This window comes from Notothenia rossii (genome assembly GCF_949606895.1).
Source record: "Notothenia rossii genome assembly, chromosome: 11".
Lineage (NCBI taxonomy): Eukaryota > Metazoa > Chordata > Actinopteri > Perciformes > Nototheniidae > Notothenia > Notothenia rossii.
The window spans coordinates 21840611-21854858 of NC_136910.1; the positions used below are offsets into that span (position 1 = coordinate 21840611).

Genomic DNA, 14248 nt, shown 5'->3' on the forward strand with positions numbered 1-14248 from the left:
TATTTAGTATATTAGTATTTATTTTCCCTGTATGTCTTTAGACTCCTTTCTTAGAGTCCTCCTTTTGTTTGGTTATTTGTCAACCGGTGCCCTTTTGGCCCTTTTGTTTGTTTCAGGCTGCTTGCCATTTTGTTTACAGCTGTTTTAAATAAACGCTTATAATTAATACCAATTCCACTCTGGTCGTGTTATTTCCCTTTGGTTCCCCTAGCCCAGGGGTCGGCAACCCGCGGCCCACGGGCCGCATGCGGCCCTTTAAGCCCTCTGCTCTGGCTCCCTTGAGCTTAGACAACAATAAGAAGGAAATAAAAGTATTTGTAGGACTATTTATATTTTGTTGCACGGTTGAAAATGTTTCTTATCTTGTATTTTGAGGTGATACTGTGACACATAAATAAAAAACAAAACGGTTTTAATTAGGTCAACTAAAATATGCGTCACATCCTACGGTCCCGCGCGAGCGCCTTTTCTTGGAGGCGGTCTCGCGGGGACCCCCGGCCCGATGAGCGAACAGGAACTATGGATAAATCAAAGAAAAGTACTGGAGGAACACAGGATTTAATTCTGCGTGGACAGAGTTATATGCTTTCACAGCAAACGATGCTGGTTTACCGGTATGTTTGATATGTAGAGAGAAGTTGTCAACGGTGCTGCAGCCTTTACGTATCGAGGAACAACAAGGGAGAGGAAGACAGCTGACGATCTTCAGTCATCATTCAATGGGGTATGTCATTTTTTTCAGAAAACACTTTTTGTTATATTCCATGGAATGCTCTTAACGTCCCGATAGCAATGAATATATTAAATGCTTTGACAATAAATACATACACAAATTAATCTCTGGAAGCCGTAGCGCTGTAAAAAGCAAGACCAATCATTTTAGCCGACCCGGCTAAAATAACTGGATGGCCTACCTGCCTGTCAGCCTTCCATCTGTGCACAAACTTATCTCGTGGCCTCATTGATGATGCGCGTTCGTGTGTGTTGGAGGAGGGACTCTGTAAGAAAGTCTGAAGGAAGAGGCCTATTTTTTCCAGTTGTGTGTTTTCAAATTCTAGCGCACTCGAGCTGGTTTCTCCATTCTTACCTACCCCACCGTTAACTCTTTTTAGGGTGCAGCTATATGTTTTATTTATTTCAAAGTGGGCACATTTTAATAATATTTTTTTTCCTTCAAATGTGCAGAGGACTCCCCAAGTGCTGTGTTTAATTTATTTTAAAGTAGGCCTGTGTATTATTTGTAATTCTCCTTATAGGAGTTCTTTGTTTCTTATTAGAGGTTAACAGTTTTATATAATGTAATAAATAGCCTAATAAATGCAAAAAAACTGTAGTTTTTGTCTGATATAACAATAAATACAACTTTATTAGCTATCAAGCTATGCAATATGTTTTGCGGCTCCAGACAAAAAATGTTTTGGGAAAAAGGAGCAAAATGGCTGTTTTGGTCAAAAAGGTTGCAGACCCCTGCCCTAGCCCAATAGGGAACGTAACAGTGATAAATGTGACCATGAACTGCAGTTCATTTCTCAACAACACACTGTACCTGCTCCAAGGTGGACTGGGAGAAGTTGTAGTCTTCAAAGTTGAAGTTTTGCTTGGCTGAAGATAAACAGAGATTAAGAATATTAATGACATTGAATGACTCAGCAGATATGGCTCCAAGTGTGTGTGTGTGTGTGTGTGTGTGTGTGTGTGTGTGTGTGTGTGTGTGTGTGTGTGTGTGTGTGTGTGTGTGTGTGTGTGTGTGACTCACCACTCTCTAACTGAGAGAATGCCTTTGCCAGAGATTTGACATCCTCCTTGGGAATCTTGTAAACCATCAGAGTAGCAAAGCTGCATAGAAAGAATGTATCAACATTGTGAGGCGTTCACTTGTAATAAATAATGACGAGGCATAACATATTTGATTAAAGGCAAATGTAGTTTTAGCGGTATTTAGCAGAACTTGCATGTGTGTTCCAAGTAGAGGCTATATTTCCCACAAATCACTACAGTACCAAGGAATTAGAAAAAGTGTTGCTTTGGTAAAATGGGTAGAATATATGTTAGAGCCAGTCTTTTGTTTTATAAAAAGGGCCACTTAATTGTGATCTGTAGTCATGACGTTAGTCGAAGCACAGATTTTAACCGTTTAAGTTACCGTTAAAGTTATACCAGTTATAAACCAATAAAGAAAGAAAGAAAGACCACCTACGTTTTTATTATTTTAGTTTTGCCTCTTTTGTTTGATTTGTTCTGACTATTGTTAAGGCCTGTTTTCCTTGTTGAATGTGTGAAAGGATAATTATTTTATTTTGAGTAAACACACATACACCAGAGGCCAAACAAGTCATCCCAAATGTGAGTAGAACCAATCTGAAGGAAAAGCGTAAGAACTGTCTGTTTAAGATTTGATAGAAAACAAAGGAAGGAAACCGTGACAATATGTATACTTCAATATAAAAAAGGGACTCATCTCATTTTTGTGCTCCACTTTTTCCTTCTTAGTGTGCATACTATTCTGCCTATCCTTCACATTTAGTTTGCTTACATTTTCACTCTACTGTATATTGTCTCATAGTCTGTATAATATGCTCCCTTTCTTCCCGTTTTGTTCGGATTATTTGCATGTTTCGATACACACATGGATGTATTCCGCTATCAGAATCAGATTTAATATAATTTGTTTTGGTGTAAGAAAAAATAAACATAATAAAAAGAAAGTAATTTTATAAAATAAACTCTTTAGCATTAAAAAAAAAGAATAAAGACAAGTAGTAACACCAAATTTAAAATATACAAAATAACCTAAAAAGCGAAAACACTTTGGACAATGAATATATGACAAACTACAGAGTATTATATATATATACCTCTCCTGCCGGGCAGCGTGGGGGAATATTCGGAGAATCTCTTTGTGCAGCAGCGCCACTGGCTGCAGCCCCGTCAGCTCCTCTCTGAGCTTCACCTCCAGACTGTAGCCGCGACCGTATTTCCCTTTTAAATGCTGGATAGAGCCGATGCATCTGATGAGAGAGAAAATCAAAAGCAGTGACTCAGGGATCCTTTCCTTCAGCATACGCCCCATCACAGACTAACGCACTAACCTGAGCTGTCCGGACACCATGATGGCGACGCGGTCACACACGGCCTCCGCCTCCTCCATGTAGTGCGTGGTGAGGATGGCTCCCCGCTGACGGTTCTTGAAGGCAGCACGAATGGCCCTCCTACACAAAGCAGAGACCTTTGTCAGAGGCTTCAAATGAAGACACCTCCACTACCTAGTGTCCTTCAGCAGAATAATCAATGAGTCATGCTCCAGAGCCGAGCCTACTCTGTGACCAAGGTCATCACAAAGGAAAACTACATCAAACACTGTGACAGAAATAACATACAAAATGAACGAGTGTCAAGTTTAAACGCTAAGTGTATTTTATTTTACATTTTTTATATCCAGTAATTGCTCAATTCTAATTATTTTACAATACTTTTTTGTTTCAAAACCTAATTATCGTACTTCTTCTTTCAAATTATTTTCCATCTCAGAAAGTATTTCTTCTGTATTATTTTATAGTAGTTTAGCCTCTATTTCTGTGACTATGTTTTTTTCTCGTTTCTTATTGCCTTTATAAAATCTTTGGCATTTTAAGCCAGGATTCCCCCTTTGAAAATCTCTTAAAAAATGATGTGAAGTCTTCAAACAACACTAAAGGATTGGATTTTATTGTGATATATTTTTGTAAAAGCCAGAATTTTTTATGTGAAAATGTCAAAGAGATGTTTTCTACAAAATGCGTCTCAATTATTATAAATGTACTATTCCAGGCATAACATTGTGCAAGAAAAAATAAAACAAGAAAATGAATCCAACCTTTTCCTTTGAGATCAAATGTAACACAGGTTAACATTCAAACCTGGTAAAGTAGGAGAATGGTAATGCAGAAGAGCCTCACCACATGCGCTGTTTGGACTTGGGGTCCATCCCTGAGGACGGCTCATCCAGTAAGACGATCTGAGGATTCCCGATCATACTCAGAGCAAAGCACAGCTGGAAAAAACACAGCAGGGTGGTCAGTTTGGACATGAGAAGTTGTTGATGCAAATTGGTCCCTACAACACATCATTTTGGCAGGAAGTTGAGCGGGTTGAATGTGTACAACTCTTCAATTTTAACTGCAGTGGCTTTGTAAAGAAATGTTGGATGTGTTCTGACCTTCCTCTTGAGTCCTGCTGACAGGGTCTTGGTTTGTTTATTCAAATGGTCCTTCAGCTCCAGAGCGTTTGCCACACTGAAAACAATAACAACAAAACAACTTGTCAGCTTTTACACGCCAATTATCCCTAAATCCTATACATCATTAATAATAATAATAATAATAATAATGCATTTTATTTATATAGCGCTTTTCACAACTCAAAGACGCTTTACAATATGAGGGAGGTTAGACAAACAAGGACAGGCAAACAAGTAAGTATAGTAAAATAAAAAAATAAAAAGGCTGTCAAGAGGAAGTTGATTGAGAGGGGGGGGGCTTATGGGTAGACAGAGTTGAAAAGATGTGTTTTGAGGCGGGACTGAAAGACTGTGAGGGACTCAGAGTCACTGAGATCTTGGGGGAGGGAATTCCAGAGCCTAGGAGCTGCCACTGAGAAGGCTCTGTCCCCAAAGCTGCAGAGTGTGGATGTGGGAATGGATAGGAGTCCGGCTGCGGTGGATCTGAGGGACCATGGGGGTTGATAAGGAGTGAGAAGGTTTGTGAGATAAGGGGGAGCCAAATGGTGGAGTGTTTTGTAGGTGAGGACCAGAATTTTGTAGTTGATGCGATGGGAGACAGGAAGCCAGTGGAGGTCTTTGAGGACTGGGGTGATGTGATGCCATGATTATGTATGCGTGAGGAGACGTGCAGCTGCATTTTGAACCCGTTGGAGTCTGTTGAGGGATGTAGTGCTGATGCCGTAAAGAAGTGAGTTGCAGTAATCAAGGCGGGAGGAAATTAAGGCATGGATTAGTCTTTCGGCTGCGGGGCGGGTGAGAGAGGGTAGGATTTAGGACACTTTCTAAAGGTGAGATACTCCTGGTTGATCAGTATACGCAGATCAATTCAAGGGATAAATAATCAAATACTGTGAGTGGAGTGACCATGACCAGTGTTCATTTTGTAAAATGCCAGCACCATCTTTGACTAAATTAACATGAAATATGGTTGACAGAAGGAAAGATAATAGACAAATGCTGTTTGAATTTCTCTCAAGGTGTTCATGAGATATCACATTCACAACAACGTGACCCGGAAAAATAACCTCCTCCAGTCTTGGCTGTCGGCCCCCTCAGGAATAATACGAGGTTAGGTTATTATTATGATAAAAACTTACAAAGACATTTGGCTCAGGACTAAAATGAACATGTACTGAACTTCAAAAACTACATTCATGGTGAAATGCAACATGAATACCAATAGATAACAGTTACAAAAAACATTCATATTGAAAAAAGTGTGATTGCATATTGGAAGAGGGAGGCAACAGATGCAGTGGTGAGGATAAAAGTGTGAATCAAAGTAACCTGAGGCTTACCGTTTGATGATGTCAGGAACATCGTGTCCTTTCAGGCCCTTGATGGCAGCGTAGATCTCCAGATGTTCCTGCAGAGTGATCCTGGGCCACAGAGGGTTCACCTGAGGACAGTAGCCCACATGCTCCAGAGGATTCTCCACCGGACGGAACTCTGTGCTGTAGTCCCCCATCAGCACCTGGACAAAGGCCATGAAAAGGAAAAGACAAACATTTATTTTGTCTTTAAATTTAAGCTATTTCCAGATGAGAGGGCCACACATGTAATCACTCATAATATCACACTATTGCATTAAGGGGAAGCTCTGCATTTAAAAGAATATCTGAAAAAAGACTTCAGATTAAGGAATTCAAATTAAAAAAGGAAGTTTTTGACAATGAGGGAAGATGTTTGGAGTCATCTGAAGGTGCACATCATAAACACGGTCAACATTTGTGAAATTACTTCAAATTACAAAAATCCACACTAAATCTTTATATAGGAATCTGGAACTAAAAGAGACAAGGAGAGCAGCTTCAGTCATATCTGTACCTGGCCTGAGGTGGGGTCAGTGTCCCCCGACAGCATGTGCATGATGGTGCTTTTTCCTGATCCGTTGGGGCCTAACAGTCCAAGAACTTCCCCTGTAAAAACAGCAGAAATGAAGACTATGGCTGCACGGTTTCTTCATGGATGGGAGCAATCCAAACATTTGATCACCATGCAATCAAAGCATTATTTGGCTTCACAGAAAGAGTAAACACACCTTTGCGAACGCAGAAAGAGATGTTCTTCGTTGCCTCTTTCCTCCCCTTGTTCAGAGAAAAGCCTTCTCTCCTGCCTTTGTACTGCTTGCTCAGGTTACTCACAACCACCGCTGGTTTCTAAATGAACAAGACACAGGGAAGAGGAATTCACTTCAGCGAATACCTCACGATGGCTAGGGGGTGCACTGATCAGAACGATTCCTCATTTAGGATGTTTACAAAGGAGCTCAACCTTTGAATGCCGAGCATAGATATTCATTGTGTTTCATGGCAATACAGGGCAACATTCACAGCTCAAGATTAGGCCACACTTATATAATCAGTATTATACTAATTGTAGAATTATTTTCCATAGGCTGCATAGTAAAGCATTGTAACTTCATAATCATTTACCAAATTCAATGCATGTCTTTATCTAATTAAATAAAAAGCACCATCAATTCTTTTTTTTACGGTTGATTTTATAATACAATTTGTAAAAAATGTAACTTCGTTAAAAAAAATGGTTGCTCTACATGTGGGCCAATTTACATAATAATAATAATAATAATAATGCATTTATTATATATAGGTGCCTTTCAAGCCTCTCAAGGTCGCCGTACAAACACATAAAAAACAAGATACACAATACATAACACCAGCATAAGAGACATAAACAAGACAATGCAGTATATAAATCAATCAAATAAATAAAAACAGAGGATGTGTGATGGATAAGGATCAGGGTGGATATGCGAGTGTGAAGAGATGTGTTTTGAGACATGATTTGAAAATGGGTAGAGAGTCAGTGTTGCGGATGTCAGGTGGGAGAGAGTTCCAGAGGCGGGGTGCAGAGCGGCTGAAGGCTCTAGACCCCATGGTGGTTAAACGGAAGGGGGGTGCAGTGAAGTTGAGGGAAGCAGAAGATCTGAGTGTGCGGATGGGTGTGTTGATGTGCAGGAGGTCGGAGAGGTACAGAGGACTGAGGCTATGGATGGCCTTAAAGAGCATCTTGCAGGTTTTTATTTTTTCTACATTTATGCTTAAACTTGCTTGAAAATTACAATTAAAAAAGTGAATGCAGGATTTGATATGTTTTACGAGACATAAGGGCAGGAATTCAGAGGGAAAGGAGCAATTTTGAACTCTGCTCTTAAAAACGGCTTTTTTTTAAGGTCATACGTCAAACGCGTCATATTACATCACACAGGAGACACATCTCCGCTCTCTGACTGCGGGTATAGTAGAGTTGCGTTGAGTAGAGCGGTTGTGTTTTAAGGAGCTGGTATTTTTCGGTAGTTTTACATTGTATTTCACCATTTGTAATCATGGTGCAGTATTGTGTTTGTGCAGGTTGCACAAATACCAGCCTGTCAGGACATCGAGTCCACAGTAAAAAGGACCGGAGCTAGCGTTCGTTCCTGGGTGCGTTGTGCATCCACCTCCCTGCAGCACATACTCTCCACAGCTTTATCAGGAAACCGTATTACATCTCTCTCCCCCCCCCCTTCGCTACTCTCTCTCTCTCCCCTCCGGTACACGGCACCGTAAGACATTGCATTAGGTAACGCTGTGGTGGCTGTACTGCTCCAGCCGTCTCCTTTGTGTTTGTTTGTTTCCCCCTGTCTGTGTTGTTTGTGTGTGCGTGGTGGCTTTCACTCCTGGCTCCCGGCTCAACCTCCACTCACCTGCTGCAATCAGCTGTGCACCCTCCCGGACTACACACCTGCTTTCCATCAAGCCATTTACAACAACATATCAACGGAGGCTCCACAACCTTTCTCCGCCAGATCGTCAAGTATCTCGCGTCTCTCCTCCGGTACACAGCACCGTAGTGTGGAGTTGCATTAGGTAACGCGAGATACGGCTGATACTTGCGCATTAGTTTCTGTTATGGATCAGTATCAACAGTCCTGCCAGTAACGTTACTATATTATCAATGCTACGTTAGTTATAGCCTGATATATGATAGCTAACTTTACAATGTTGTGATGTGACGTTAGCTAACATTCTGTAGCTAACGCCGGTCACTCACCAAGATAGCTGCCCAGTTCTCCACTGGTTCTCCTCACACCACAGCTCAATTTCTCTCCGATGGCCGTTATTTATTCTAATCCTTGGCTGCTCCTGGTCTCTTGGACGCCTACCAGGCTCATAATTATAAGGTTGTGGTCCGTCATATGCATTCGAATATTCATGTTCAACTTCTTCTGTGTCGAAACTAACATTGGGATCCATGTTTATTAATACGTTACACCGGCCGCTCTCCCCCTTGTGTCCCCCGTGTTACGTCACACGCGGGAGGTCACGTGCCGAGGCCTTTTTATGCGGAAGTGAACATTTCTTACAAAAACGACGCCAGATGTCACTGTAGTGTATATTTTTGTATATTTTTTTGAAAATCTAGTATATTCATCATTTTCCTACACATTTATTCACAGGTGTCTTTAACCTGGAAGTTGCTCTTTAAAGGCGAGGATTTGACGGGGAGCCAGTGAAGCTGCTGAAGAACATGAGTGATGTGGTTAATGGAGGGATGCGGGCGGCAGAGTTCTGGACCAGTTGAAGTCTGTGGATGGATTTGAGAGGGAGACCAAAGAGAAGGGAGTTGCAGTAGTCGATAGGGGAAGTGACCAGGGTGTGAACAAGAATGGCGGTGCTCTTAGGGTTAAGGGACGGGCGGAGGCGGTTGATGTTGCGTAAATGGAAATAGGCAGACCGAGTGATATGACTGATGTGAGATTTGAAAGAAAGTGTGCTGTCGAGACAGAAAGGAAACAGCTCCCCATTTCCCTGAAGCTCACCTCTTCACATGACTGGCAGGTGAGGGCCTCCTTCACTCTGGCCTTCTCCATCCGAACATCCTCATCCTCGTTCAGCCCTTCCTCTATGTTTTTGTCCAGTCTGGGCTTTGACTTGGATGAGATACTGGACATGAAAAATAATGATCATTAAAACATGACATGGGTATCACACACTGGTGTCAAACTAAGAAGCGTGCACTGTGTGTGTAAAATACAGGAAAAAACCCTCTAAATGTCTTAATTAGGACTTCAAATCTGATCCTTACCTGCTGATCGTCCTCCCTCCGTAACGGATCTCCAGCCAACGTAGCAGGAAGAGCAGCAGGATGCACTGCAGATAGGGCTGAGCACAGACACAGACATAGAGTATCATATCTGAACACATAGTGTCTGTTTACTGAGCAAAGCAATGTTTGTGTTTGTATATACGTACAGCTACAACTGCAATGAGCAGGTTTTTCCACAAGAAGTTTGACTCATACAGCGAGGGGAGGAATGTCGACTGGAAACAAGAACAAAGATCAGTGAGAGGGGGTCCTGATCATACATCAGCGAGCCTCTAAAAGGAATTAACAGCTTGATCTTTCACATCTTCACAAGTTCAAGAAAAGCAAGCTGTATCATTTTATATAAACAAGTTAAATGTATACAATAGAGTAAATACGTCTTGTTAACAACTCCTGAAAAATTATATAAGTTCCACTCTCCAAAAATTGTTTTTATTTAACTGTTATTTAAACTGGAAAAAGTTGCCTTTGCCTTTATAATGGGAGGGTTGATGAGAGCAGGAAGAATACGTAGTACAGTACTGTATGTGCGTCCAAATATAGGGAAGGGTTTAAATCTAACAACCTCCTTTAAACAAGTAGAACAATCCCTTTAATGCAGGTTTTAAAGAAAGAGCAACAGAGAAACCCATGGAGGAAGTGCCTGTTGAGCCCGTACCTTGGTGATGCAGTTGAGGCAGCCCATGAGAGGGTACAGCGGGTTGAAGAAACACAGGGCGTTGTGCAGGTTTCTGGTCAGTTCAGGGTTGTCGTTTACAAATGACAACTGAACCAGCGAGGCCGACACCACACACACCTGAAACACAAGTCGCTCAGTTAGTAACCTTTCACGTGACTCCAAAATATGACCATCATACAGTATGGAAGCCTGTTTGTGCCACAGCAAAAAAAAAAAGAAGAAAATCCTGTAAGTCAATATATTGACTTAGCTCTCTATGTTTTCGTCCTATGTATGTGATTTTTTTTGTATGCTGAAAATCAATAAACATATTGATAAAAAATATATATTGACTTAGCTATCTCAATATATTGAGTTATATATATTTTTTTTTATTGACACTATTATGTCAAATACAGAACAAGGCACATAGACATCAATGTTCATCATATAAGCGGTAGAACTTCATATACACAAATACACAAATTCACCATCAACTAGTTGTTAATTAACATGCATATTAGCAGTATATTGGCTCTTTATTAGTCATTATAAAACACTTATTAATGCCTTATTCTACATGACCATATTCTACAAGTAATCTGTGTATGTTAAACTTGCATTTAGGAGATCATTAAGTGCCTTGTAACGTCTTTCTTTTATAGTTTCACTCCGTTTGAATGTCAGTAGACAGCAAATAAGTCAATAAAGGAGCATGGCTGCTCATTCCCTGGCTCTCAAAAGATTTCGGCCCGTCTACACTACAGGCATCAAAAAATGCTTTCAACGCTTCGCCCATTCACTTGAATGGGGTGACGTAGAAGATTTTTAATCTTCGCCGAACTGCATTGTGGGGAGCATGGCATGGCTTTGCAAGCATCACGAGCATCTATCGGCATCAAAAGTTGAACAATGTTCAACTTTTGAGGCTCGATGCTTGGCATCAGCCAATCAAATCCCGTTTATGCAAATCCCGCCAGTGCAAGCGCTAGCCAATCAAACCGCGTGCAAGCTGGGAGAGCCAGACCGCAGTTTATTTCCTCATATTCCAAACGAGATATTACGGTAGCAAATCACCCGGTTCTTTACGACCAGAACTATTTACCGGGATACAAACCGGAGGAACCAGGCATGGAGGGAGGTGGCAGAGACAGTGGGGCAAACTGGTAGGTTTTTCGCCTGTTTGGAGAGTTTATATCCAGTTTACTTCGTTTTAACATTGCTATTGCTTTGTATGTCGGGGGCGGGAGATTCATGTGATTGGTTGTTGGTCGCAAAAAATCGCCAAGCTTCAGACACGCCAAGCTTCAAGATTTTTAGATGCCTGTAGTGTAGACGGGCAAACTACTAGCGTATTGGTTATGAACAAGACTTCACTTTAGAATAGGGAACATATTCTTAGATAGAAATACCTAATTTTGAGTTATTTAGACATATTGAGGAGAGCATATTAAGACCAAAGCTCATGTACAACAACTTCCTTACTTGCAATAAATAAGCACTAATTAGAGGGTTATTGAGGAAAAACTCTCAACTAATGGCCTATTACTTGTAGAATATGGTCATGTAGAATAAGGCATTAATAAGTGTTTTATAATGACTAATAAAGAGCCAATATACTGCTAATAGGCATGCTAATTAACAACTCGTTGATGGTTAATTTGTGTACCTTAATAAAAAGCTGTACCGCTTATATGATGAACATTGATATCTATGTGCCTTATTCTGTATTTGACATAATTGTTTCAATAAAAAATTATAAATATAACTCAATATAATGAGATAGTAAGTCAATATATTGAGATAGTAAGTCAATATATTGAGATAGTAAGTCCATATATTGAGATAGTAAGTCAATATATTGAGATAGTAAGTCAATATATTGAGATAGCTAAGTCAATATATTGAGATAGTAAGTCAATATATTGAGATAGCTAAGTCAATATATTGAGATAGCTAAGTCAATATATTGAGATAGCTAAATCAATATATTGAGATAGTAAGTCAATATATTGAGATAGTAAGTCAATATATTGAGATAGCTAAGTCAATATATTGAGATAGTAAGTCAATATATTGAGATAGCTAAGTCAATATATTGAGATAGCTAAATCAATATATTGAGATAGTAAGTCAATAAATTGAGATAGTAAGTCAATATATTGAGATAGTAAGTCAATATATTGAGATAGCTAAGTCAATATATTGAGATAGTAAGTCAATATATTGAGATAGTAAGTCAATATATTGAGATAGCTAAGTCAATATATTGAGATAGTAAGTCAATATATTGAGATAGTAAGTCAATATATTGAGATAGTAAGTCAATATATTGAGATAGTAAGTCAATAAATTGAGATAGTAAGTCAATAAATTGAGATAGTAAGTCAATATATTGACGGACAGAATTTTAAAAAATGTTGTCCTGTGGCGCAAACAGGCTTCCACAGTAAGGTAATGGTAAGATAGACACATTAAAACAAATATGAATCTCGTTCACAACATGTGCAGTGTGACATTAAAGCTGCAGAACTACAGCCAATATATACACTTTTTATTTGAGTTATTGTAACATTACTTTAGGCACTAGTGATCACAGTTCTTAATGAAAATAGAGCTGTAACCACCCTACAAAGAGTTTATTCAATGTGAAGCCACAATGTGTCCCGCCTCACCATCATGGAGATTACAGAGAAGAAATCTCTGTTGCTCTGGACCCGAGCGAAGCCAAAAGAACACACATAGGAGAAGAGGATCATGGCTGGACCAAAGCCAACAGTACACAGCACCTAAGAGAACAGAGAAATCATAACAACATATTTAATGTATCATTGGTTATAGATTTGATTTATAAATGCTACTCCTGACGTATGTTCAGCTTGTTTATCGGATCATTTAAGATCCTGAAGTCTGAGGACTAAAATCAATCACCAGGGCCCAGGAGTTCAAAACTTTTAATCCCTATCTGATCAGATCAGATTTGGATTTTGGGGACTTCAAAACCAAAAAACAGGATTAGGATCACTTTCATATCCGATCAGATCAGGAAATCCAATCCAAGCTTTAATCTGGATCAAATCTTCAAAATGGGTAGTTCAAACCAACAACACAGGATTGGGATCAGTTTGATCCCAAAAAACTGGATTATCCTGATCCCACCAGAGGGGTGGATTTCCAGTGGATTACCAGAGCAAAATGTACTGTACAATTTATTTTAAAATATGTTTCAATTGAAATAAGATGGCAAAGTTTGTTAACTGAAATAATACACCATTTTTAGCCTTCATGGGAAATACATTTGATTTTTTCAATTTTTGCTCACGTTTGTGGTGGCCTATTTTGTTTTCAACAAAATGTTGATGACATAAATGTTTGTGCTCATAAAAGTATCACAGCAAAGATTGTCAATCACAAATGTAATTTAGATTAAAGTAAAAATATCTTCAACAAAAAAAATATCCATCATCTGTCATCACCTTTCAAATAAAAAAATATAATTAAACATTATAGATGTCTCTGCAATGTAGAGATTAAAAACTTTTAATATCAATCAGATCCGATCAGATTTTGAAATCCCATTTTTTCTGATCCAGGATCAGACAAGTCGGCCAGATTTTGTCCCTGTAGTTCAAAGCAATTCAGGATAGGATCAGCCTGATCCAGATTACGATTTTTCAAGATGACTAGATCCTGAATATCAGTGCTTTAATCCTACTGATCGCCATCTAGTGGACATGAAAAATAATACAAGGAAGACAAGAGACCACATTGCAGAGACATCGATAATGTTTAATTCTATTTTTAAATTTGAAAGGTGATGACAGATGGACTTTTTTTTTGTTGAAGATATTTTTACTTTAATCTAAATTACATTTGTGATTGACAATCTTTGTAGTGATACTTTTATGAGCATAAACATTTATGTCATCAACATTTGGTTGAAAACAAAATAGGCCACCACAAACGTGAGCAAAAATGGAAAAATAAAATTGATTTCCCATGAAGGCTAAAAATTGTGTATTATTTCAGTTAACAAACTTTTCCATTTTATTTAAATTGAAACATATTTTAAAATAAATTGTACAGTACATTTTGCTCTGGTAATCCACTGGAAATCCACCCCTCTGGTGGGATCAGGATAATCCAGTTTTTTGGGATCAAACTGATCCCAATCCTGTGTTGTTGGTTTGAACTACCCATTTTGAAGATTTGATCCAGAT

The 14248-nt window shown here is 39.3% G+C and overlaps 1 protein-coding gene across 2 annotated transcripts in view; it reads right to left on the reverse strand.

Annotated features, from left to right (window-relative positions):
• The window catches only part of abca5 (ATP-binding cassette, sub-family A (ABC1), member 5), a 46363-nt gene that overhangs the window by 14313 nt on the left and 17802 nt on the right, over positions 1–14248 (reverse strand). For both annotated transcript variants that reach the window (XM_079658864.1, XM_079658865.1), the window contains exons 24-37: positions 12704–12817; positions 10029–10166; positions 9517–9585; positions 9350–9426; positions 9084–9207; positions 6300–6417; positions 6086–6177; positions 5557–5732; positions 4196–4271; positions 3936–4030; positions 3090–3209; positions 2856–3008; positions 1757–1836; positions 1547–1602 (exon numbers count right to left, since the gene is read on the reverse strand). In XM_079658864.1, the coding sequence (XP_079514990.1) occupies positions 1547–1602; positions 1757–1836; positions 2856–3008; positions 3090–3209; positions 3936–4030; positions 4196–4271; positions 5557–5732; positions 6086–6177; positions 6300–6417; positions 9084–9207; positions 9350–9426; positions 9517–9585; positions 10029–10166; positions 12704–12817 (1488 nt within the window). The remainder of the gene's footprint in view (positions 1–1546; positions 1603–1756; positions 1837–2855; positions 3009–3089; positions 3210–3935; positions 4031–4195; positions 4272–5556; positions 5733–6085; positions 6178–6299; positions 6418–9083; positions 9208–9349; positions 9427–9516; positions 9586–10028; positions 10167–12703; positions 12818–14248) is intronic.